General features: G+C 40.9%; 1 protein-coding gene across 1 annotated transcript in view; it reads left to right on the top strand.

Moving 5' to 3' along the window:
- Window positions 1–17,480, top strand: part of LOC137287352 (guanine nucleotide exchange factor for Rab-3A-like) — a 28,908-nt gene extending 11,428 nt beyond the window's left edge. The window contains exons 7-11 of the mRNA XM_067819605.1: window positions 9,697–9,825; window positions 10,478–10,557; window positions 11,395–11,494; window positions 11,948–12,014; window positions 16,629–17,480. Of these exons, the coding sequence (XP_067675706.1) occupies window positions 9,697–9,825; window positions 10,478–10,557; window positions 11,395–11,494; window positions 11,948–12,014; window positions 16,629–16,699 (447 nt within the window). The 3' untranslated portion in view covers window positions 16,700–17,480. The remainder of the gene's footprint in view (window positions 1–9,696; window positions 9,826–10,477; window positions 10,558–11,394; window positions 11,495–11,947; window positions 12,015–16,628) is intronic.
- Window positions 17,481–27,241: the final 9,761 nt, after the last annotated feature.

Raw genomic sequence — 27,241 nt, 5'->3', positions numbered from 1 at the left:
ACTTACAGTCCTTGTTACACCGAAATACTGTTATGTTACTAGGACCACTGGGAACACTTAGAGTCCTCGTTATACCGAAATACTTTTATGTTACTAGGACCACTGGAAACACTTACAGTCCTCGTTACACCGAAATACTGTTATGTTACTAGGACCACTGGGAACACTTAGAGTCCTCGTTATACCGAAATACTGTTATGTTACTAGGACCACTGGGAACACTTACAGTCCTTGTTATACCGAAATACTTTTATGTTACTAGGACCACTGGAAACACTTACAGTCCTTGTTACACCGAAATACTGTTATGTTACTAGGACCACTGGGAACACATAGAGTCCTCGTTATACCGAAATACTGTTATGTTACTAGGACCACTGGGAACACTTAATGTCCTTGTTACACCGAAATACTGTTATGTTTCTAGGACCACTGGGAACACTTACAGTCCTTGTTACACCGAAATACTGTTATGTTTCTAGAACAACTGGGAACACTTATTGTCCTCGTTATTCCGAAATACTGTTATGTTACTAGGACCACTGGGAACACTTAGAGTCCTTGTTATACCAAAATACTGTTATGTTACTAGGACCACTGGGAACACTTAGAGTCCTCGTTACACCGAAATACTGTTATGTTACTAGGACCACTGGGAACACTTACAGTCCTTGTTAGACCGAAATACTTTTATGTTACTAGGACCACTGGGAACACTTAGAGTCCTTGTTATACCAAAATACTGTTATGTTTCTAGGACCACTGGGAACACTTAGAGTCCTCGTTATACCAAAATACTGTTATGTTTCTAGGACCACTGGGAACACTTAGAGTCCTTGTTATACCAAAATACTGTTATGTTACTAGGACCACTGGGAACACTTAGAGTCCTCGTTATACCAAAATACTGTTATGTTTCTAGGACCACTGGGAACACTTCGTGTCCTCGTTACACTGAAATACTGTTATGTTACTAGGACCACTGGGAACACTTAGAGTCCTCGTTATACTGAAATACTGTTATGTTTCTAGGACCACTGGGAACACTTAGAGTCCTCGTTATACTGAAATACTGTTATGTTTCTAGGACCACGGGGAACACTTAGTGTCCTTGTTATACCGAAATACTGTTATGTTACTAGGACCACTGGGAACACTTAGAGTCCTCGTTATACCAAAATGCTGTTATGTTTCTAGGACCACTGGGAACACTTAGAGTCCTCGTTATACCAAAATACTGTTATGTTTCTAGGACCACGGGGAACACTTAGTGTCCTTGTTATACCGAAATACTGTTATGTTACTAGGACCACTGGGAACACTTAGAGTCCTCGTTATACCAAAATACTGTTATGTTTCTAGGACCACTGGGAACACTTATTGTCCTCGTTATACTGAAATACTGTTGTGTTTCTAGGACCACTGGGAACACTTAGAGTCCTCGTTATACTGAAATACTGTTATGTTTCTAGGACCACTGGGAATGCTTTGTGTCCTTGTTACACCAAAATACTGTTATGTTACTAGGACCACTGGGAACACTTACAGTCCTTGTTACACCGAAATGCTTGACAAGATCAGAACAGATCATATGGGCCTTCCATCAGCTTAATATAGCCACATTTTTCCTTATCCTGACTCTTGCTTATTGTGCTTCCCCTTCCTCTGTGTGAATGATAGTGGATCACTTGACTCCCATGTAGTTCTTGTAAGGTGGACATACAAGTTCTCTCGCCTACGCGTCGCCTACGCTCCCTTTTCCCGAGACATCATCATGTCAGTTCCAGCCTACAATGCAGATCTTTGACCCAGGCAACTTCAGTTTACTATGCAGATGATGGCTATGATTCAGCAACGGTTTGCTGAGGAGAGTGCTCATCAGACTCTCTGAGGACAAAGGTGTTCGGGGAATTCCACGTCAGCCTTCCATAGCTCCCACAGACACAGATCAACGCATGAGGGATCTTCTCGGGATGGAAATGACAGACGTTTGCAGAGGGAGGAATGTTCACGAAAGGAAGGTTTGTGAAGACAGCATTTGTCAGACCTGGAGTTCAGATCTTGTAATGAAGACATCATGCCTCCCGGCAGGGCAAACATTCATCTATATTCATCCATTTTGCTGCATGAGGTACCTTTAAGATCAATGATTACTTTGACATAGACTATCTACCCCTGCAGTTACAACAGCTACCTTGCTGTTTGATGATCAAACAACGGCAACACAGACATCTCTCATGAGGGACAACACTAGCATAGTCTCATCGCTTCAAGAAAATGAAAATAGCACTTCAGTGTTCACTAACGCTTACACTGCATCCTATCAAGTTTAGTCCACATTCAGACCTTCATCATGTACGTGAAGCAGATGATGGCTATGTTGGATCAATGTTTGGCTGAAGACAGAGGTGCACCAGAACCCAAAGATGTCAGACAGTCTTGGAGAAATACCAAAGATGAATCTCCATCATGTATGCTTGCAATGTGCTTAGATGACTGACTGGTTAAACAAAGTTAACTTGCTTGAAGAAGATGATGTCAATTATGCACAGATGCAACTACATTCAGATTATGTATTGTTCCTGTGTACTTTACAAGAGATCAAATAGTCGACATACTAGCAGTCGACACCAGCCCAAGATCAGCGTCATCAGAGTTCCAAATGATTCGATTCAGCAAATCTATGCTTCAGTGAAGTTATCAAATATACAGTAACCTATTTGTGTATTACAACACAATTTGGTTATTCAAGAATATTTTATGATGCTTCATTGAGACCGGTTACTACTGACAACAGCAACAATGTTAAGGAAGCGTGGAAACCTTATCAGAACATCTATATAACACAAAGACTGTTTTGTCTTCAGTGAAGACTAAGATGTTGTAGAATATAGATGCAACAACCAGAGGGATAGTCTACTTATATCAGCTCATATAGTCTAAGTCTACTTACATTAGACACATTTTTGCTAATCCAGCTACACCTGTGTTCACTCATGCTGTTCCGGTACAAGCTGAATAGTGAGGTTGTGATCAAGGCCAAGTGTTGATGGAGGAACCAACGACAAGATTCCACGAGATAAATTTTCTGCAACACTGATTACATCTCATATCCAATCAAATTGGTCCTTGACAGAAGAAGCCCTAATGTGCATAGAAGTCATTTACAAATGTAAACAAACCTTAAATGTTATGGGGCTTGCAGCAACAAAAGACGAAGAATGATGCATCATCACTGCATATCATCGATAGCATCTTCATTACTGCTGAAGCTTGTACCTGGTTGGAATTGCCTCAGCGATATGACTGTTTACATGGGTAATCAACAGATTGGAGCACTTTGGTAACAAGTGTTGTGCTGTGCTGGATACTTGGTTGAAGCGCTGCAGGTAACAAGAATTGTCATCAAACAGAACTGCATCATATTTCAGGAAGATTGATGAGACAAGATTCAAGCCATGATTCCAGAAAGAGTTATCTCTCTGTTACCTCTGTTGACATGGCAGCGCCTCCTTGGTCTGCTCTCCTCTACTCAAGACTTGACTTGCGGAGGGAGACTACAACTTCCTCCACTACATCGATTCCTAGCAGAATACCTGGACAGAAGGGACCAGATTGCTCTACCAGTCAATTTCAAGATACAGTAAAATACTTTTATAACGAACTACAAAGGACCTCTGAAATTAGTTTGTTATATCCGTAGTTCGCTATTTGCGAAAATCCATTGGAAGAAGTGTAAAACACACTATACAGCACAACACATTCCTACTCAGTTTATTCGTACATTCATTCATTCATATTACGTTCTTTTCACTACAAAGTCAGTAATCTTACACAGGTCATTGAATATATCATATTTTATAAGTCTCACGAGTATCAAAAGCTTCTGTCCACATTTCTGATGTGTGTGGGAGGCATATACACAGGCCTTTTGAGGGGATGCACTTGTCATTTTGTTTTAAATCACCAAAGAGTTGCTGTGCCGGAAGTATACAAAACTAGGTTGTCAGCGACGGGCTTTATGGCCTCCAGCAATCTGATTGGTTAATAATGCAAACTACAACTTCACATGGGTGTAAAAAGTGGAGTGTGTTTTGACATCTAACTTATTGGTCAGATCACCAAGCCTACTACGGCACACCCTCCATCTATTCAACATCACATTGAGTTAAACATCTGGTTGAAGGTGTGTCATATCACAGGTGTGAAGAACATGTTAATAGGATCTCCCGTCATAGACCCATTTGCCACAGGATTCAAGGAGTAACTACAGACGTTGTCTCATCAGTGCCAGACCCTCGAGTCTGAGCAACGAATGCCCTGAGCATATAATGGGAAGGACTAAATGCATACACATTCCAGTCTCCGGTTCTACTACCTCAAAAGTTGTCAAAGATCAAACAGACCCATGTGCCTAGTCATCCTCCTGTCGGCAGAGATGACCATAGAAGTCTCAAGTACGACGATATCATGCTGGATGAGAACCATAATGCAGCCTGTCGGCAGAGATGACCATAGAAGTCTCAAGTACGACGATATCATGCTGGATGAGAACCATAATGCAGCCTGTCGGCAGAGATGACCATAGAAGTCTCAAGTACGACGATATCATGCTGGATGAGAACCATAATGCAGCCTGTCGGCAGAGATGACCATAGAAGTCTCAAGTACGACGATATCATGCTGGATGAGAACCATAATGCAGCCTGTCGGCAGAGATGACCATAGAAGTCTCAAGTACGACGATATCATGCTGGATGAGAACCATAATGCAGCCTGTCGGCAGAGATGACCATAGAAGTCTCAAGTACGACGATATCATGCTGGATGAGAACCATAATGCAGCCTGTCGGCAGAGATGACCATAGAAGTCTCAAGTACGACGATATCATGCTGGATGAGAACCATAATGCAGCCTGTCGGCAGAGATGACCATAGAAGTCTCAAGTACGACGATATCATGCTGGATGAGAACCATAATGCAGCCTGTCGGCAGAGATGACCATAGAAGTCTCAAGTACGACGATATCATGCTGGATGAGAACCATAATGCAGCCTGTCGGCAGAGATGACCATAGAAGTCTCAAGTACGACGATATCATGCTGGATGAGAACCATAATGCAGCCTGTCGGCAGAGATGACCATAGAAGTCTCAAGTACGACGATATCATGCTGGATGAGAACCATAATGAAATCCCACAAAGCAGCGGTACTAGAACCTCCAAGAGTTTCTATCCCACTCAAAGTCAGACCACTGGTTTCCACACTTACTTTGCACAGAAACTACCTGATATGTTCTATAATGGAGGGCTGCTGTTGGAAGTCGGACATGCTGTTTGCTATCCTCTACCTACGAGACATCATGACGGAAGATGTTTCCGACATTCACCAGTTTAGGCCATTTGTTGTAACCAAGAACTAATGGTTCCACAAAGGTGTTGATTTGGAAATCTAACCCTTTATCATGCTGACTTATTGATAACCTACGCTCTGGAGAGTTATGGTTGAGAGTCCATGTGCACTGTCTAGACTACTCTAGCATGAGTGATTTAGACTCTGTTCGGGTAATGATCTTGCCTGTACATGATAAGGATGCAACTGTTTTATGGTGACAATCTTACCATAATCTATGGGTTGTTTATAGAAAACTAGTAAGAAGAAGATGTTAGTATATCTAAAATCCACATAAATCTATGAGATTCACTTGTCTTACAGAAGTATGACAAGATGTGGTCCCCCTGAGCAGACAGTGGAAGTATGAAGAACGGGATCCATAAAGTACTGTGTAGCAGATCCCCTGGTGGAGGAGATACAGGACATATCTATGGACAGCTGAGGAGGCCATGAAGTGGCTTGACCCACCTCCGATTCCGTCAGTTTCTAGAAGCATAATAAGCACGAGTCAGGATAGGGAAAGATATGTAATTACATATAATTGATATGTAATGCTCATCCTGACTCATGGTGTCATGCCCTCCCAAACTCTCCACATCAGACACTTTGAGAGTGAAAAGCATGGCAAGTGAAAATGAGGCAAATCGTGGGTGAGTGAACTTAAATGGGAAGTACAAGGGACTCAAGTGTTCCAGCATCATTTGCACCGAAGAAGGAGACAAGCATAATGAGCATGAGTCAGAATAAGTAAAAATATCAAACTTTTAACTTACCTTATCATAGGTCTTATGCATATTACCTCAAACTTCAGACAGTTGTTGATTCGCCATTCATTTGAATGGCTACCCCATGTCTCGATGGATGTATAGGCACGGATGTGACGTGACCTCCGTACCTGGGCAGGCGCGGGCCATCCAAAATTCACTTTTACTTCTAGCATTCTCGAGTGAGGACGTGTCGTTTTTTGTTGTCAGACCACTTTTGTGTAGGTTTTTTTTGTTAACATAATGTTTTCACATTTTCCCCTTTTTGCATGTTACAGTGTTTGTGCATGACTCGCCAGTTTTGCACCATTTGTAAAGTCTTGAAATCAGCCAAGGACACACACCCCTGGTGTCCCGATTGTGCGTCGCTGGCCTGCACCTTGGACGCCCAGGTACAACATGCCTTGCTAGCAGAGAACATTCAATTACTGTTAACCAAACAGGCAATATAGATAGTGCAAGATGCCCATCAGTCCCTAGGGTTCTACTCACCCATCTTTCTAGAACCCAAGAATGACTTGGACAAGATGCGCATGATCCACAACATGGCAGCATTCAATAGACTTTATCTTCAGGAACCACCTCATTTCCAAATGATATCATTAGAACAGATCCGGGCTAAACTAGTACCAGGAGCGTGGCTAGCCAGTCAGGACCTCCAGCATGCTTACCTTCATGTGCCAATTTTCTTTCGGCATAGGAAGTTCCTGAGATTTGTTTTTGGCAGTTCTCATTATCAATGGAAAGGTCCTCCCGTTTGGAATTTCCATGGCCCCGTGGCATTTTACTCGGATTACGTCCCTGATTTCCCGGTTTCTACATCTGAGGGGTACAGACTTCGACCCATACATAGATGATTCCCACATGAACAACCTTGACCGCAGTTGCTATGCAGACAACTGGACTTTGCCACTTGTCTTCTACAGCAACTGGTGTGGTCGATCAATTTCAAGAAGTCGCATCTAATACCATCGCAGGAGTTGACGTTTATAGGGGTATGGTTTCTGACACACTCCAATCTTGTCAGAATCCCTCAGGATTGGTGGTCCAAGATTCTCAAGTTTGCAAGTCGAGACCTTGCTCATCCCTTGACTCTTCAGGAGTGGCAGTCCCTTCTAGGTCTTCTTCCATCACCCCAAGGCTTAACATGCAGGGAATGTTTGATGCTACAGCCGCTGCAACGGTTTCTGCTGCCTCACATTCAAGCACTTGCAGGTCTCTACATCTCCATCCTTATCTTCATTGGTGGACAGTCGAGTCGAATGTTTGCATCATTGTGTCTTTGACACATCTCTTTTTCGTCGACGCATCTCTTCAGGGCTGGGGTGCCCTCATCTTGACGGGCGGACCACCTCGGGCTGCGGGCATTCATCGAACAAGACTGGCATATAAACAACCTGGAATTCCAAGCAGTGATCCTAGCTATTCAACAATGGACTTCCCATCTGAGGAATTCCACTCTGTTGATTTCATCCGACAGCTCCACAGTGGTATAGATGATTTGGAATCAGGGCACAACCAGGTTGCAGCAGTTATTGAACCAGATGTTCCAGTTAGCCAGTCATCTGGACAACATCAACATAATAGTAAGGGCTTGGCATATGCCAGGGTGCAGGAATATCCTTGCAGACGCTCTGTCAAGACCAGGCAAGCCATCTCCGACAGAATGGATGCTCCATCAGGAAGCCTTTCAGTTGTTATGCTGCAGCCACAGTCGTCCCCTCATAGACCTGTTTGCGACCAGTCTCAAATGGCAGTTGCCTCTTTTCGTGTCTCCCATTCCAGAACCGGAAATTGGACAGTTGATGCAATGTCCCTGTCATGGGTAGGGCTAGACACCTATGCCTTCCCACCTCCAATTCTTCTTCCAGCTGTTGTTGCCAAACTCAAACGAATGAGGAGGACACATCTGCTTTTGGTCGTGCCCTTGTGGCCAACCAGGATGTGGTTCCCAGATCTGCGAAGTCTCACCAACGGAATCCTGATACCCCTACCGGATTGTCCGCATCTTCTACGCCATCCTCACAGTCATCAGTTGCACCCCAACCCTCGTCGGTTTCATCTTCAAGTCTGGTTCATCTTCAGACAGATTTAAAGGTTGAATTTAACCGTTGGTCTTGTGGATAACTTTCACCTTTTAGGTGTCTTCGTTGTCCTTGGGATTCCTGGAGTTACATGCTGTCTCATGTTTCAGGATGATCTTGAGACTGCTTGTGGCTTCTTATGGTTCATGTATGGCATGTGTATGAAGTTTTTCTGAGGATGGTCCTTTTCTGGAGCCCGACACCACCATCCATCTGTCGAATCCATATGCATAAGACCTGTGGTAAGGTCAGTTAAAAATTTACTAAAATCTAAATATTTTAGATATTTAAATACATACCATAGGGTGGTAACTCCCTCCCAGTGCTGGACGCTCCTCCTCACTCTGGGCTCCAAGGAACAAGTTTTCAGTAAAAGTGAATTTTGGATGGCCCGTGCTTGCGGAGATCACTTCTTCCGTATCTATACATTCGTCGATGCATGGGGTAGCCATTCAAGGTACTGTTTGATCTTGTTTAGCGAAGCTTGAGGTAATATGCTTAAGACCTATGGTAAGGTTAGTATTTAAATATCTAAAATATTTAGATTTTAATAATTTTACTTACATTTTGCACATGCAGATGGAAAGGATCCCACTAATACAGGTATCATGTGTATGATATTTATCCAGACGATGTCCGAGACTCCTGACTCATCTATTATCATTACTGGCTATTAACTCAATGACAATTTCCGGGAACAAAAGAGAAAAACGACAGAGTCTATGACCTAAATTAACAATCCTCATTCCCTGTGTTAAGATGCTTGTTACTAGGAATACATATGATAAACTGTTTGATAAGTTCTCCCGTTTCCAGTTAAATATCTTCTGTAAAGTACTTTAATTACATCTGTGATAAACATCAACCATATGTGGCAATGTATGTTGAGAACTGTAAATCCAGATGATGTTGACTAGTCACTCAACATTCCATGGATATGTTGTGGGCCTGTTCACAGAGGCTTAGTCAGTGAAAATGTCTGCGTTACTGTTTGCTTGTGAGCAGAGATGATTGTTAAGTGGAAAAAAGATAAACATATTGTTCCCACCAGTGATGCTAGCTGACTGAAGCAACCGCAAACCAAGGACCAACTGACATGTATTGTGACGTCATTTACCAAGGGTACGTTGGATTATGGGCAGGCAGACAAGAATGGCATATTGACGTTAATACAGTGTCATGTCATGCAAAAAGTGTATCTTGTTACCTGATAAAGTGCTTTGATCTTTCAGCGAAGCATCGTAGAATGCATGATATTGACTGATAGATGCAGACTATTCACAGTATTGGTGTGAGTCTTATGATGCCATAACATAGAGACTGTCCTTTTGTATGATGCTAAAGTGCACTGGTGGTACACAATACAATTTTTTAAACACAAGTCAGAAACAATACATAAAGATATAGCAAATTAGTCATTCTTCTGTTGAATAATTTCTGTTGTGTATTTCAGTTTGACACTGCCTGTTATGACCAGTTCCTGGCCTGGAGACAAGACCCTGTGATGGATCGCTCTAGGCCCTTTCTTGCCAGGATGATGATGGAGGACATCATTCCTTGCCTCAACTTCTCCAACAAGAAGGTAGGTGGAACTGTGGAGGTAAAAGGTCTTCAAGAAAACTGGATCAGATTCTTGTCCTTCCATGAGGGATACAGGTTTCCAGAGACATCTTGCTACACTCTTGTCCTTAAAAAAGGGACTAAGGTTTCCAGAGACATCTTGCTATATTCTTGTCCTTCCACAAGGGCTGAAGGTCTCCAGTAACATCTTGTTACATTCTTGTCCTTCCATGAGGGATAAAGGTCTCCAGAGACATCTTGTTACAGTCTTGTTCTTCCATTAGGAGCTGTCTCTCATTGTTGAATCCTTGCCCGTCCTGCAGGAGTCTTGTATGGTTGAGAGATCCTTGACCTTCCATCAGGAGCCTTGTTTTGTCATGAGACCCTTGCCCTTCCTTAAGGAACTTTCTTTTGTTATGAGATCCTTGCCCTTCTGTCAGTAGCCTTGTTTTGTCGTGAGATCCTTGTCCTTCCATTGGGAGCTGTCTTGCACCATTAAATGCTTGTCACCACCTGGCATTATTGTGCTGCAGAGTACTGGAACAGTTTTTACACTCTTTTACAAGGATCTTAAGCTTATTGGCAAACATAGAGAGTAAGAACAGTGTCATCAATTTCATCAGCATTAAATACACTTATACAAGTAATATATTGATATCTATGATGTGTTTCAGTTGGCAGAGAGAGTACAACATTGTGTAGAACACAACACCCTGACAATAGAACCCATTCCAGGTGACAACTCTTACCCCAGGTACAGTATCACTGCTTCATGTCATGACACCATGACAATAGAACAAACACCTCTAACACCAGGCACAGTACCACTGCTTCATGTCACAGGACACCCTGACAATAGAATAAACACATCTAGCACAAGGTACAATACCACTGCTTCTTGTCACATGACACCCTGACAATAGAACAAACACCTCTAACACCAGGTACAGTACCACTGCTTCATGTCACAGGACACCCTGATAATAGAATAAACACCTCTAGCACAAGGTACAATACCACTGCTTCTTGTCACATGACACCCTGACAATAGAACAAACACCTTTAACACCAGGTACGGTACCACTTCTTCATGTCACAGGACACCCTGACAATAGAATAAACACCTCTAGCACAAGGTACAATACCACTGCTTCATGTCACATGACACCCAGACAATAGAACAAACACCTCTAACACCAGGTACAGTATCACTGCATCATGTCACATGACACCCTGACAATAGAACAAACACCTCTAACACCAGGTACAGTACCACTGCAATGTGATGCCCATTTTCTGGTGTCCCCCACCGTGATATTGCTGGAATAATGCTAAAAAGCGGCGTACAACTAAACTCACTCACTCACTCAGTACCACTGCTTCATGTCACATGACACCCTGACAATAGAACAAACACCTCAAGCACCAGTTACACTACCACAGACTAACTCACTGATCAAATCTCTGTGTGTAGGCCAAGAGCCTTAACATTATATACAGGCTCTGTCATCATCTGATACATTTGTAATCACTGTCATTTAGTTTGTAGAAATGCCCCAATGCTCACAGTTCCTCCTGTGGTCTGTTCCAGGAAGTGTTCCCTGACTGAGACAAACAAATTGTGCAACTATAAGATTAAACTGGAGGAGGACCAGGAGTGGTACTCAATATCACAAATGTGTCGCAACAGGGTAGGTACCTTAATCTCAGGAATGCCTCACAACAAGAAAGGTAGATCAATCTAAGAAATATGTCACAAACAGGTAGGTAGATCAGTATCAGAAATGTGTCGCAACAGGGTAGGTATCTCAATCTCAGCAATGCATCACAACAAGAAAGGTAGATCAATCTAAGAAATGTGTCACAAATAACAAATGTGTTGCAACAGGATAGGTACCTCAATCTCAAGGATGACATAACAAGGAAGGTAGATCAACATGACAAATATGTTTCAACAAGATTGGTAGGTCAACATCACAAATGTGTTGCGACAAGATTGATACATCAACATCACAATGTGTTACAAGAAGATTGGTAGATCAACATCACAAATGTGTTATGACAGGATTGGTAGATCAACATCACAAATGTGTTTGCGGCAAGATTGGTAGATCAACATCATAAATTTGTGCTTTTACTTGCAGATCGCCTCAGTATGTGATTTCTATACCTACATCAGGTACATTCACCAAGGGCTGGTCCGACAAGAAGGTAGGGGATGCTTCAGTTTTTCATTCTTATCAGAACTTCTTTATTTATAAGTTACCATATATGGACGTTTACTACAGAAGACTACACTTACTGGCCTTGTTTAGACCCCATTCATGACAGGTTGACTCACTCCAGCTTTATAGGGAAACTTTTAGCACAGAATTTTGCATATTTTTCCTCAACCTGACTCATGCTTACTGGCTTGTTTCCCCTTCGTTCGAAGTTTTGTGGAACACTTGAAATCCCATGAAGTTCCCTTCTTCAAAAAGAGGATGTAAAATCATGCTCACCCATGTGTCCCTTTCCTTTCATCTGTGTTTTGGGACCATTATTGGCCACATGACCAGCCATAATTGTTTCTCTCTCCTTCGCCCAACAGGAAGGGTGTGTGGGTGACTTGAGGTCCCTAAATGGCACTTTTCTCTTGTTTCCTTTCAGACTTTTATCAAAATTTGCTGTAAATGGTTTTTGGTCTATATTTTTATTTTTATGATGTAAAACTTTTGTGTATGATTTTTGTATTTTATACATGTTTTCAACTTGTAATTATGATTCATATTTTATTTACATTTTGATGAAAACTTGTTTAAGTTGTAGATACCTGATCCATACTGATTATGTATTATCTTGCACTACGGCCTGTGCTTCTAATGTATTCGACTTTTGTCGACATTTATCATCTGAAGGATTCAACTGATATTTGTTTGCCATTCTTATACATGCAAGGGACAAGGTAAGACAGTATCCATCCAGCCTAGTGGGATGTCTCAAAGGCATGACCGTGATTTGGTGACGGACGCTGCACCAGCTGGGAGGAGATCAACATTGAGGGAATCATCTGTATCACACAGAAAGTGATCTAAATCCCTCTGGGTGACGCGGAAAGTTTTGACGAAATACTTTTGCCAGAAGTACCTCTCACCAACTGATCGCAACCTACCACCAAGGCAAGGACTGTAGCTGCCACTGTTATGCAGTATAGATCATTGGATGATTTACCTTTGGCGCAGACCCCTTCGATGAAGGATGGCAGCTCTGCCAATACTGCGCACGTACATCATAGGTCAGAAGAGGCATCAGTATTGTCAGAATACTCACCTTCAGGAAGGTCTACATGTTCAGCGCAGGATTTTGATCACGGACTAATCTTGGAACAGTCCATGCAATGCATGATGTCTTTCATGGAGCGACAGTTTGCTGCCACGAAGCTACTTGCGTCGACTGCCATGGCTCATGAAGGCACGACTTATTTTTAAACCCATCTGAATGTTGAAGAGGACGCGAACATGAAGAGGAATGTCTGTTCGTACAACCTTACCAACTGTCTTCATGAATATTGATTGAAACAGATTGAAATGTTCCTGCTGGAACTAGCATGTTGCACAAATAACGGCATCGTATTATTGGAATTATCTATCGACAAAGTCAGATTTGTATCTGATGTAAGTTCTACATTCCGAGGAAGAAGACTGAAGTGTTGAGACAAGATTGAGTTCATGATACCACTAGTTCAACACTGTCTGTTACCATAACAACATTGGCAGTATCTTCTGGATCTATTCAGCTCATGGCAACATTTGACCTGAAGGGGAAAACTACGACTGCTCAACTCAGCTCAGGACATGACACGCAGAGAGAGGTGGCAATTAAAACCACTTCAAAGGTTTGTGAATCTACATCTGACCAGCACAAACCTGATGCAGTTTTCAGAGAATCTGAAACCATATCTGTAATGGTGGACTTAAGAATTGAATGTCTGCACTGAAACTTATTTATCAGAGCCGGACTGCAACACTCATCTCTGAGTGGATGGGGTTCTCATTTCAACAATACAACATTGTTCAGAAGTGTTAAGGAATGCAATACTCATGGTCCACATGGAGAGGTCCACAGTGGCATATTACATAAACAAGCAAGGATCAATGCAATCGTTAAACCTGCTTTAAACTGACTTTCAACTATTCAGCATAATTGAGCATTTACATAAAAGCATGTCACATTTCAAGAGCAAGGAACATTCTTGCAGATGCTCTCTTTTGTCCATAAAAAGCAACTGTGCTTGTCATAAGATGCAACTAACGGGATCGGGTGGTCAGGCTTGCTGACTTGGTTGACACGTCATTGGTTCTCAATTGCGCAGATCGATGCTCATGATGTGGATTGTGTGGTCCAGACTTGATTATATACAGACCGCCGCCATATAGCTGGATTATTGCTGAGTGCAGTGTAAAACTAAACTCACTCACTCCCTAGCGTAAAACTAAACTCACTCACTCACTCTCTTTCGTCCGATTCAACCATTTCCAACAGAATGGATGCTGCAACGAGAAGTGTTTCAGGTCATCACTCGCATGACAGAATCTCCACTCATCGATCTTTTTGCAACATGGTTCAACAGTCAGATAAAGTGTTTGCTTCTCTAGTCCAAGCAGGGGCAACAGTTGCCCTCAGCATCTCTTGGGAGAACCTGAAGACATATGTGTCCCCAACTCTGGTATAAATAATTGATGTATAGGCAAAACTCAGTGGGTGGTGCCTACTGGTCAGCAAGAATGGGGTTGCTCATTCACCAACTTGGAAATCTAACAATGAAACTACCAGACTGGTTGAAGCTGCTAGTACATCTGCACACCAAACAAGTGCTCAAGAATCCAGGAATATTCCAGTTACATGTATGGATTGTATCAAAACATATTTGAACAAACATGGATATTCTGCAAGGATGGCAGAGGCAGTTACTTTTGCGCTACACAGATGTACATGCAATTTATATGGCAACAAATGGAAAAGGTTTGAAGCTTAAGCAAAGCACAGAGGATTTAAGGCAGTGTCTAAGGCATCTTATCCTAATATGGTGCATTACTTATGTCATCTTTGTCAAACATGGTAATTAAAAAGATCGACCCTTTCAACTTATCTAGCTGTGCTCATTACAGTTTTAAATATGAAATCAGGTGTCAAATTAATGAAAATATCAGAGTTACCTGTGTACCTCATTCATATTAGATGATCCACCACAGGAATTCAAAGGCCCAGCCTGGGATCCTAATGTTGTTTTACAACACCTCACTAGTGAGGAATACGAACCATTGGATCGAATATCCTTTTAATAGTTGACACAGCATTACCTACAGTACTCGGACCACACGATATGCAGGTCCTATCTTTGTATCCAGGTAGAGCTCTCAAGATTTATTTAGAATGGACACAAACAAGGAGGCGGAAATTTAAGTGTCTGTTTATATTTCTACAGAGGCATCTACAAAAATCTCATGAACAATGGTGTCAGTCTGGATGAGAACTGATATTTTACGATAATATAAAGCAGCAGGACTCCACTTGAAGTGAGAGCTCTGGCATCTACCTTCACATTACATGGAAATTGCTCAGAAACACTGACATTCACCAATTCGACCCTCTTGTTGTAGCACAGGAGAGAGAGAGAGAGTAATCTTCTGAATAAAATTGATATTTTATTCTTATCCTGACTCATGAGGTCAACCCTCTCTACCTCCCTTTCATGTCACTTGGATGTCCCTGCAAATCCTTCTGTTTGGGCTGCGATTTCTCGGAGAGAGTAACAATTATGGCCAGTCATGTGGCTGATAATGGCACCAAAACATAGAAGAAAAGGAGGGTACGTGTGGGTGAACGTTATGTTACATCCTCTTTTGAAAAAGGGAACTTCAAGGGGTTTCAAGTGTTCCACGAAACTTAGAGTAAACAATAAGTTATTCTTATTCTGACTCATTTGCTAAACTATCCATCCAGCTGGTCCCACTCTACCCTAAATTACGATCATTGAGACGGCCAAACATGAAAATATCGCATGGTGTTTGCTCACATGGGTGTCTTCTGTTGATTTTCTGTTCTTGGGAAACACAACGCAAGGGGTTTCGACTACATTTTAGGAGAATGAAGAGATGATCAGTTTCTGGGAGTCAGGATGAATATTAGATGTTACCTATACCCAAAGAAATAGATTAGAAAGAGGTTCTGGGAATGGCCATCTGAGGTGTCAAGACTATATAGTTCATGACAGTGTGAAAATCAAGATTGGGTCATGGTTTAAATGGCCTCACGGTTTTAACTGCTCATTGTGAGAGAAGAAAGGTGCTGAAAATAACTTTGAAAATTGCACACCAAATTGTATATTTATGAGTACTTATCCAATCTCAAACAATAAACTCCCACCTGTCAATCTTCACTGCACAAGCCTGTGTGAGCTTTGCAAGAAATTGTTTGCCAAAGCATAATAGGGAAGGGTGCTCTTGACCGAAGTTCTTGCAGTGATACCAGTGGAACAATTGTTACCATAGCAACATGCTTTAGTAAAATGTGTTTATGTGAAAAGGCGGAAACACAGGAAGTATTTCCACACAGAACTGAAAGAAGTACATGGTATGACATGAGATGATTATTCATTAGCATGCAGTTTCTTGTACAAAATATTTAGTTATCACATAAGCATGATTCAAAATAGCTAGCCATTAAACTTTTATCTTCCACTGATGATTGTATATTCCCAGCACAATCACCCAAAGCCATGCAAACAAATATGATTAATGTAAACACAGAGTTGTAACATAAGTCCTCAATTTTGCTGTGTTTCAGATAAAGATACATTCTTGGAAATTACAAGATTACGACGACAGATGGCATTATCTCGGCTCGGTTTACTCTGAGACTGGGACATAACTCCTAACCAAACTGTCTTTCCAAAACCAGCCGTCTCAAACATATACTAGTATCTCACAAGCCACAACCAGTCCCAGTTGTCTGAGAAATGGGGATTCCAGATCATACACAACCTGTCCAGTTGTCTGAGAAATGGGGATTCCAGATTATACACAACCTGTCCAGTTGTATGATAAATGGGGATTCCAGATTATAAACAAATGAGAGTTGTCATCGCAGTTGTTACATGAAATGTGCCCTTGCCTTGTACAGAAGCTGAACAATTTAACGCCCTGATTGGAGCTTGTCCCATCATCCTGGATCCCCCACTTGTTGACCTTCGTTGGATAGATTGTAACTTTTTGTGGCTTTTATTCAATGAAGAAAAACAGTCCAGTACTATCTGGTCATTTGTAAATACTGCTCATTTTAATGACCCGTGTATATGTTGTGCAGAACAACCATTCCTATTCAGTAGCTTTTATTTAGTTTTTTAGTGCACTATTATACATGTGATCCCACTTGTCAGTATGTGTGAATGTCCCTTGGTATGGTTCCTCTCTTGTTGACCATTGTGTGTGCTAATCCAGACTGATTACATCCAGAGGTGTATTTCACCTGATCTTCAACACTGACATTTAGTCCAGATCCCCCTCATGGTGGTCCAGACTGGTGTCTCATTTTCCTGACCAGTGTTGGTTACACTGGGGTACATGATCTGATTTCTGGTATGGCAGGATATGATTTATCGTGGTAAATCCTGAAATAAATATGGTTCATCGTTCAAAATCATAGCTTGTAATATTGTCTGTCTTTCTGCTTGACCAGGATTATTCAGATGAAAGAATGACAGATACACATGTATCTGTGTATGAAATAAACCCCCAACCCAGCTTGACATCAGAGCTGGTAGCTTCAAAATGTTACCACTCCAAATAGGATTTAACCAGACCAGACAATTCCAAGAAAATAACACAATGTTTAGTTAAAATGAATAATGTAATGAACCTGAAACATGTATTTACTAACAGTTATTTTCAGAGAATAGATTTTAAGGTATGGTATATTTATATGTGTGGACCATGGTATCTAAACCATTGGACAGGCTAGCTGTAAATATAGACCATCGGTCAGAAATGTAGCCTGTCATGGACAGTTGGACAGGCTTGATTTCATGCACTGTACATAAATGATGGCTGACTTGAATGATGCATGCATTCAAAGATGAGTTGTTTTAGTAGTTATTTTGTTGAATACTTTTTTTGTACGAACAAATACATGGCTTTGTCAATCGAATCAAAATACGATCAGATACTCCTGGGGCAATGGCGTATGATTTCAATTTTGTGAATTTTCACAGCATGTGTGCAGTCACCAGTGGGGGAAAACTAAAATCCTTGATAGCATAAGATAACCTCTGAAGTGGAATGCATAAAAAAATAAATATTTATGTCAACTTGTTTATTGTGATTAACATGTTTCGGAGTGTATGCTTGCTCCTTCATCATCTAAAATCCTTGATGTTAGGAGCATGGATATAGGCTGAATGAGTGAGGGACTTCAATATCAGTGATAGACTGGTGCTCAGTCTTAACTAGGATGAAGACACTGGATTCTCATATTGCATAAAGGAAAGAATTGTACATGAGAACATTTGATTTCCATTTAACTTAAATGTTGAACTGGGACATGAGAACTTAGATTGCCATGGTAAATGAAGGATGGACAAGAACATGAGATCATTTTATTCCATTATATATAAAGGAAAGGGTTGAACAAGCAACATTTGATTTCCGTTGTTATTTTTTAAAAGAAAAGTAATTTGTGTATCTTGTCATTGTAATGGAAATTTTTGATTCATGTGGATGAGGCAAGAAGGGAGAGTAATGCCCCCTTGGTGTCTGGGAGCATCTCATTCTAATGACCTTGATATATGTTTGGACTGTTTGGAGCAAGATGCAATTGCGATAACAACAATATCACATACAAAATAACACTGAAGTTTGTGAACAGTACCAAACACACTTTGCATAGGCTCTATACTTAATTCAAGGTAAAAGATACAAACTATCAGTAAAAAGTGGGTTTAGTTATGCCTGCAGTCTGTTTCTTGCTCAGTGTTCAAGAATGTACTTAGATAGCGCTTCATCATCATATGCCCATGTGTGTATATATACTGCTTGAAGGGATGATGATGATGATGATGATGATGATGATGATGATGATGATGCCATTCCTCTGCAGGCAACAGACAAAAGTTCAATACTTGTTTATAGCATCAACGAAATATTTCAAAGTTTCCATGTATGGATGGTTGGTGCTGAAGGTTGTGATTTGTTGTAGTAGGAACCCAAATATCTGTGTCCATTTCAGGACACACATCCCTAGGAAATGTTCATTGGTATATGTGTAAATGTTGATGAGGAACTGATAGCATCAAGGGAAGGGACTGTTCAGTCCTGTATCAGGGATTTAGAAGAGCCAGTTATGTAGCTGGGTTAGTAAGAATGTTTCACTGTAAGATATGGAAAACAGTTCCTTGTTCCGCTTGGTGGTGACTGATGATGAGACTGTGTGATGCCTTGTCCATGTGTAGAGAACTTCTATTTTTGTATACCTGTCAAGGTCAACATTTCATCAGGGTAAGTTGTGCTCAACATGGTGTTAGAGACGGGATAGGTTTCGACATGTTTCTATATGTTGTATCAATATAGTGATGTTTGTTGTGCTGGGACATGGTCAGATAGAAATATGCAACTGTCATCCCGTGCTACCAGTGATCTATGGAGACAAGTGTTACACTGCAGGATGGTACTAATAAATGTGGTGTACGTTGTTGTGCCAGACTGAGTGCGTGAGGAGCTGTGACAGATGCTGCTGGATGTCTGTGTATGTCAGCGTGTGTCAAGTTATGGCACCTGAGGAATGTGTTCGTGCAATGTTCGTGGAAAGTGAAATAGAAACGATACCTTGTAAAACTTATGATTTACCTGGTTAAACACAACTCCATCTTCCTTTTTGTGTGTTCTGAAATATTTGTGTAACCCATTTGTTCATCTATTGGGTAACCTCCAATGGCAGTCTTTCCATTAAAGCTTTTTTATGAGATGACAAATTGTGGTTTCGTATTTCCAAGTGAGTCCAATTTTTAACCTTCTCTTATCTCACTTCTTGTACTCTTCTCTTATGATCAAATATTGAGTGAAGACAAACTGTGAACAAAGTTTCTGGCCTCTCCTTTACCAATCACCCTAACACACCGTTACTGCTCACCTTAGCGGACAACCTGGTAGTCTCCTGAGAGGCATGTACTATGGTGTTCAGTTGATCATGTGACATAAGCAGATGAGCAAACAACAGGGGAAATAGGATAAGTATTATAAATATACAATTGTAGGTAAAATGTTCAAATTGTCAATGTCTGTATGCCATGAGAGTTGCTGCACCCTTCAGTAGGTATATATATGTGTATTCACAAAAGTTGTTGCACCCATCTCTGTTTTACCTTGGTCAGTATTGCCCATGTTAAGACTTGTTAAATGATTTATTGAATCAAAGTCTGTATACACTAGCATTAATAAGATAACATCCAATGTGGAATTCAAATAAACCCTGTTAGGGGTCATGTGATCATTGAGAATACTCATGTAAAGTGTGTAACAATATTTTTATCTCACCACACACATGTATGTCATTTTCTGACTGGCTGATCCCACATCTGTTATTTTCAGTGTACCCCACTTACAGGCGAGGTACTATAAGTTGTTCACTTGTCACAAGGGGGCATGGGTTGATGTACCCTGGATGTTTGTGTATGTTCTCTGAACCCGAAGGTTTAAGTGGGGTACATTAAAAATAACGGAAGAGGGCTCAGCCAATCAGAGAATGGCATTTATGTGTGAGGTAAGATAATATAAGTTGTTCACTGGTCACGAGGGGGACATGGGTTGATGTACCCATGATGCTGGTTTGTTGCCTGAGCCCCAAGGGCTCATAAACAAACATCAAGGGTACATCATCCCAAGGGCCCTGAGGCACCGGTGAACAATGTATCTATTGTACGGAACACTTCAATGTTAATTGTCAACTGTTTGAAGCTTTGGTATCAGATCGTACACTTCAGCCAACCCTTGTGAATGAAATGATTTGAATCTTCCATCTTGCTGTTTTTCCAGCATGTATTGTATTGTGTAATTCCCATGGACAATGCTCCTTCTTAAAATTTACATAGACTACATTTTAATGTCTTGTGTGATTCAATGTTATCTGAGATAAAGTGTCCATTGGAAGCAGGGTACATTGCAATGTACGCTGCTTGTAAGAGCTGCTGTACCCTGCTGCCAATGGCAACTTATTCTGTTCTCAGTGGTAGTACTTCTTTGTTTCAATTAATTTTAAAGCATGCATGATGCACAGAGATTACTAATGTTTTGCAAAGGAAACTCAATAGAAGGGAAATAACTCTAAATTTGTTTTCTTTTGTCATCTGCAAAATCTAGCAATTTGCCTCGCATGCCGATAAATAAATAGTCCCTGTGAATGTTATGAAGGGGAATTACAGCACGGCGACTTTCCTGCAGGAAAAGCAGCAAGATGCAAGATTCGTATCGCTTGATTCACACAGATTGGCTGATGCATACGATCCAATACCCATGCTTCAAACAATTCAGAATAAACGTGGAGGTGTTCTGTAAGATAAATACGTTGTTCACTGGTCCTTCGGGGCCCATTGGTTGATGTACCCTCGATGTTTATGTGTGTGTGTAGATGTATGTTGTTTGTTATGAGTATCTTGTACAGGCTACAACATGTACAGTACCTGTGTAGATGAATGTAGTCTGTTTTATCATACAAACTGTACCATATATATGTTAGGGTGTATGTAATTTGTTACGAGTATATGATATAAGGACAACATATATACATGTAGATTTATGTAGTTTGTTTTATGAGGGAATATATATATGTGTATTATAACTGTCTTTTTATTCAGATGGTATTTGAATGTGCCAGTGAGAAATGAAGATGTCTTGCTAATGTAAGAGTTACTTACTGTGTTTTAAAAGTTCTGCCATGTTGTGATCTTCATGATGAAAACTTAGTTCTCTGGTTGTTGAACTGCCATTGCCAGATGGTGTATCTGAGAGTTGGTAGCAAGTGTACAGTTTGCTATTTTTATAGAGTATTCATGTTTCATGCACTATTGACAGTGGTTCATATGGTGAGTGAGGAAACTCTCAGTACACAGAGGGCCCCTTCTCTGTTGTTTTTTGTGAATGAAAGAAAATGGTGTTTTTAGTTTCAGTCACAATGTTGAGATCTGCTATTAGTGAATTGCAGCGTCAACTGCAGTATCCATTTGGAGGCTGCAGGTAATTATCTTCAGCTGCAGGACCTGATCATGATCTTTAGCTGCAGAACCTGCTGGCCATGATCTTCAGCTGCAGGACCTGCTGGCAGTGATCTTCAGCTGCAGGACCTCCTGGCCATGATCTTCAGCTGCAGGACTTGCTAGTAGTGATCTGCAATCTAAATTTGCACAGTTTTGACCTTTTCCTTTTTGGATTTATTTTAGTGGTAGCATAACTTTTGAATATTGTATGTGCCAGCACAAAAAAATATAACAAAATCAACAAATATCATTGAAGATATCCTAGACACTGATATAAACCTTGAAATCTCACTTTTCAAATACATTTATTGTGCTTAATTTGGATAGGTTATGTTAACGAATACAATTTTCCCCAAAATTTGGCAAAGGAACAATATGTTGACATCTTAAATGCTTACCTCCTTCCAGTGGCCCAAACACTGTATGAAGATAACGGTAACTGTATTTTCCATCATGGTAACGACCCAAAACACAATGTTGGATAACAGTGTTCAAGTTTTAGAATGCCAGGCCAGTCAAGATCTTAACCCTGGTGAGAATGAGTGGGGATTGATGAAGGATAGAATAGACCAAAAATCTCTTAGAAATATTGAGAGTATGAAGAAAGGAGTGGTTAGATTCAGGATATGCTGTTACATGATGTTCTACAAACTTTAATGTGCAGTGAACCAAGGCGCATTCCCTTGTATATTGCAGGGCAAGGAGGTCTCACAGAGTACTGAGAAGACACTTAGACTGTAAGAGAATCACATCTCAGCATATTCATTTAAGTAAAACTGCTATAGCCTATATACGTGTATTAGATATTTCCCAAAACAACTTCCACAATTTCTGGGAATACTACCACATTTCATCCTAAGTAATGGTAGAGACCTTGTATATGACATCAGGCACTGTCTTTTGTCGGTTTCTAAAAGGGTTTTATCAGCATGTTTTGATGCTATTTATTTGGGGTGTTAGCAGTATTGGTTGTTTGTGTTGAATTTGGATATGTACTTGATTTTAATAATTGCAGAGACCTTCCTATGAAAGCATGATAGCACTTTTTGTGAAATGTTTGCCATATACTACAAACAGATGGAAAGGAAGTAGTGCCTGACATACAGTATTGGTATGGTAAATGTAGGGATTAGTTGGTGTTGGGTTGACATGCAGGAACAGTGATAAGAGGGATGTCTTAATTCATGTGGGAAAACAATTTAGGATGCAGCTTGGTATGTAGTTTGGCAATGGAGGCATCAAATCTTGCTTTTATCTTCATCATAGAGTACATTTTGTCTTAAAAAAGCAGAATACTGACACAAATGAAGTTTGGAATCAAGAATGGCAAGAGAAATGAACTACGGAGGTTGTGAGATTTTCAGCAGGACATTTTTACCAAAATCAATTAACTTGTACTGGCTGTATGAATATGGCAGGCCATAAACATTTTGTCCACATAACCCAGAGGGAACATTGTGTACACATAACCAGGGAGGAACATTGTGTACAAATAACCCGGGAGGAACATTGTGTACATATAATCCAGGGGTACAAGCTACTTGAAACCATGGCGTACATGTAACTCTGTGTGTACAGGTAACCCACTGTAAACATAGTGTACATATAACCCAGGAGGTACTAGCTATTTAGAATGGTGTCTGTAGCACTATGTGTGCTACTTGAAATGGTTGTGTAGATGTACCACTGTGCATGTTACTTAACACTGACAGTCAGTGTTACAATCTGTTATTCCACTGAGGGAATGGAGTGACATTTAGTCAATATATGCATGAATAGAAACTGAATATTTGACTTTTTAAATCTAATTTATTTGAATAAATAACAGTGTCAAATTATGTGTACTGTATTTTGTTTTCTGAAACATTTACATTTTATTACATGATTTACAACAAGAGTTACCATAGCAGAAAATGTTCACCCTTCCCCTCTTGATCCTGATTACAACAAAGGATTGTTCCCTGCCCAAGATGAGTTTAAAAGGATATGTGAGAGGATGTTCTGTGGAACCAATAGACAACAAAGAAATGTTAAACAATTAACAAATGTATTATTAAATTAAGTTATCAAATCCCACATGGTTGCTTTTTGGCGTTTCCCCTCTATTAACGTTTTGTGGTTGTATGTGTCTCTGCAGAATTTTGTATGAATATCCACAGTACTACATCAGCCATGTCCAATTTGGTTCTTATCTTTTGGAGAACATGGAGACAACATAACTAGGGAAACATGGCATCAACATAACTGTTGGAAACAAGGAGGCAATGTAACTAGGGGAACATGGAGACAATAAAACTAAGGCAGACATGGAAACAGTGTAACTAGTGGAACATGGGGACAACATAACTAGAGGAATATGGAGACAATGTAGCAAGGGGAACATGAAATCGAAGAAACTAGGCGAATATGGGAACAACATAAATGAGGCAAACAATTAGACAACATAACTATGGGAAACATGGATACAGTGTTACTTGTGGAATATGAAGACGACATAACTAGTGGAACATGGGGACATCATAGCTGATGCAAACAAGGAGACACCATATCTAGGGAAACATGGGGACAATGTAACTAGGTGAACATGGGGACATCATAGCTGATGCAAACAAGGAGACACCATATCTAGGGAAACATGGGGACAATGTAACTAGGTGAACATGGGGACATCATAGCTGATGCAAACAAGGAGACACCATATCTAGGGAAACATGGGGACAATGTAACTAGGTGAACATGGGGACATCATAGCTGATGCAAACAAGGAGACACCATATCTAGGGAAACATGGGGACAATGTAACTAGTGGAACATGGGGACATCATAGCTGATGCAAACAAGGAGACACCATATCTAGGGAAACATGGGGACAATGTAACTAGTGGAACATGGGGACATCATAGCTGATGCAAACAAGGAGACACCATATCTAGGGAAACATGGAGACAATGTAACTAGTGGAACATGGGGACATCATAGCTGATGCAAACAAGGAGACACCATATCTAGGGAAACATGGGGACAATGTAACTAGGTGAACATGGGGACATCATAGCTGATGCAAACAAGGAGACACCATATCTAGGGAAACATGGAGACAATGTAACTAGTGGAACATGGGGACATCATAGCTGATGCAAACAAGGAGACACCATATCTAGGGAAACATGGAGACAATGTAACTAGTGGAACATGGGGACATCATAGCTGATGCAAACAAGGAGACACCATATCTAGGGAAACATGGAGACAATGTAACTAGGTGAACATGGGGACATCATAGCTGATGCAAACAAGGAGACACCATATCTAGGGAAACATGGAGACAATGTAACTAGTGGAACATGGGGACATCATAGCTGATGCAAACAAGGAGACACCATATCTAGGGAAACATGGGGACAATGTAACTAGGTGAACATGGGGACATCATAGCTGATGCAAACAAGGAGACACCATATCTAGGGAAACATGGAGACAATGTAACTAGTGGAACATGGGGACATCATAGCTGATGCAAACAAGGAGACACCATATCTAGGGAAACATGGAGACAATGTAACTAGTGGAACATGGGGACATCATAGCTGATGCAAACAAGGAGACACCATATCTAGGGAAACATGGAGACAATGTAACTAGTGGAACATGGGGACATCATAGCTGATGCAAACAAGGAGACACCATATCTAGGGAAACATGGGGACAATGTAACTAGGTGAACATGGGGACATCATAGCTGATGCAAACAAGGAGACACCATATCTAGGGAAACATGGAGACAATGTAACTAGTGGAACATGGGGACATCATAGCTGATGCAAACAAGGAGACACCATATCTAGGGAAACATGGAGACAATGTAACTAGTGGAACATGGGGACATCATAGCTGATGCAAACAAGGAGACACCATATCTAGGGAAACATGGAGACAATGTAACTAGTGGAACATGGGGACATCATAGCTGATGCAAACAAGGAGACACCATATCTAGGGAAACATGGAGACAATGTAACTAGTGGAACATGGGGACATCATAGCTGATGCAAACAAGGAGACACCATATCTAGGGAAACATGGAGACAATGTAACTAGTGGAACATGGGGACATCATAGCTGATGCAAACAAGGAGACACCATATCTAGGGAAACATGGAGACAATGTAACTAGTGGAACATGGGGACATCATAGCTGATGCAAACAAGGAGACACCATATCTAGGGAAACATGGAGACAATGTAACTAGTGGAACATGGGGACATCATAGCTGATGCAAACAAGGAGACACCATATCTAGGGAAACATGGAGACAATGTAACTAGTGGAACATGGGGACATCATAGCTGATGCAAACAAGGAGACACCATATCTAGGGAAACATGGAGACAATGTAACTAGTGGAACATGGGGACATCATAGCTGATGCAAACAAGGAGACACCATATCTAGGGAAACATGGAGACAATGTAACTAGTGGAACATGGGGACATCATAGCTGATGCAAACAAGGAGACACCATATCTAGGGAAACATGGAGACAATGTAACTAGTGGAACATGGGGACATCATAGCTGATGCAAACAAGGAGACACCATATCTAGGGAAACATGGAGACAATGTAACTAGTGGAACATGGGGACATCATAGCTGATGCAAACAAGGAGACACCATATCTAGGGAAACATGGAGACAATGTAACTAGTGGAACATGGGGACATCATAGCTGATGCAAACAAGGAGACACCATATCTAGGGAAACATGGAGACAATGTAACTAGTGGAACATGGGGACATCATAGCTGATGCAAACAAGGAGACACCATATCTAGGGAAACATGGAGACAATGTAACTAGTGGAACATGGGGACATCATAGCTGATGCAAACAAGGAGACACCATATCTAGGGAAACATGGAGACAATGTAACTAGTGGAACATGGGGACATCATAGCTGATGCAAACAAGGAGACACCATATCTAGGGAAACATGGAGACAATGTAACTAGTGGAACATGGGGACATCATAGCTGATGCAAACAAGGAGACACCATATCTAGGGAAACATGGAGACAATGTAACTAGTGGAACATGGGGACATCATAGCTGATGCAAACAAGGAGACACCATATCTAGGGAAACATGGAGACAATGTAA

The sequence above is a fragment of the Haliotis asinina genome, chromosome 6, assembly GCF_037392515.1.
Source record: "Haliotis asinina isolate JCU_RB_2024 chromosome 6, JCU_Hal_asi_v2, whole genome shotgun sequence".
NCBI classification, from domain to species: Eukaryota; Metazoa; Mollusca; class Gastropoda; order Lepetellida; family Haliotidae; genus Haliotis; species Haliotis asinina.
This window is presented reverse-complemented; position numbering and strand designations above follow the sequence as displayed.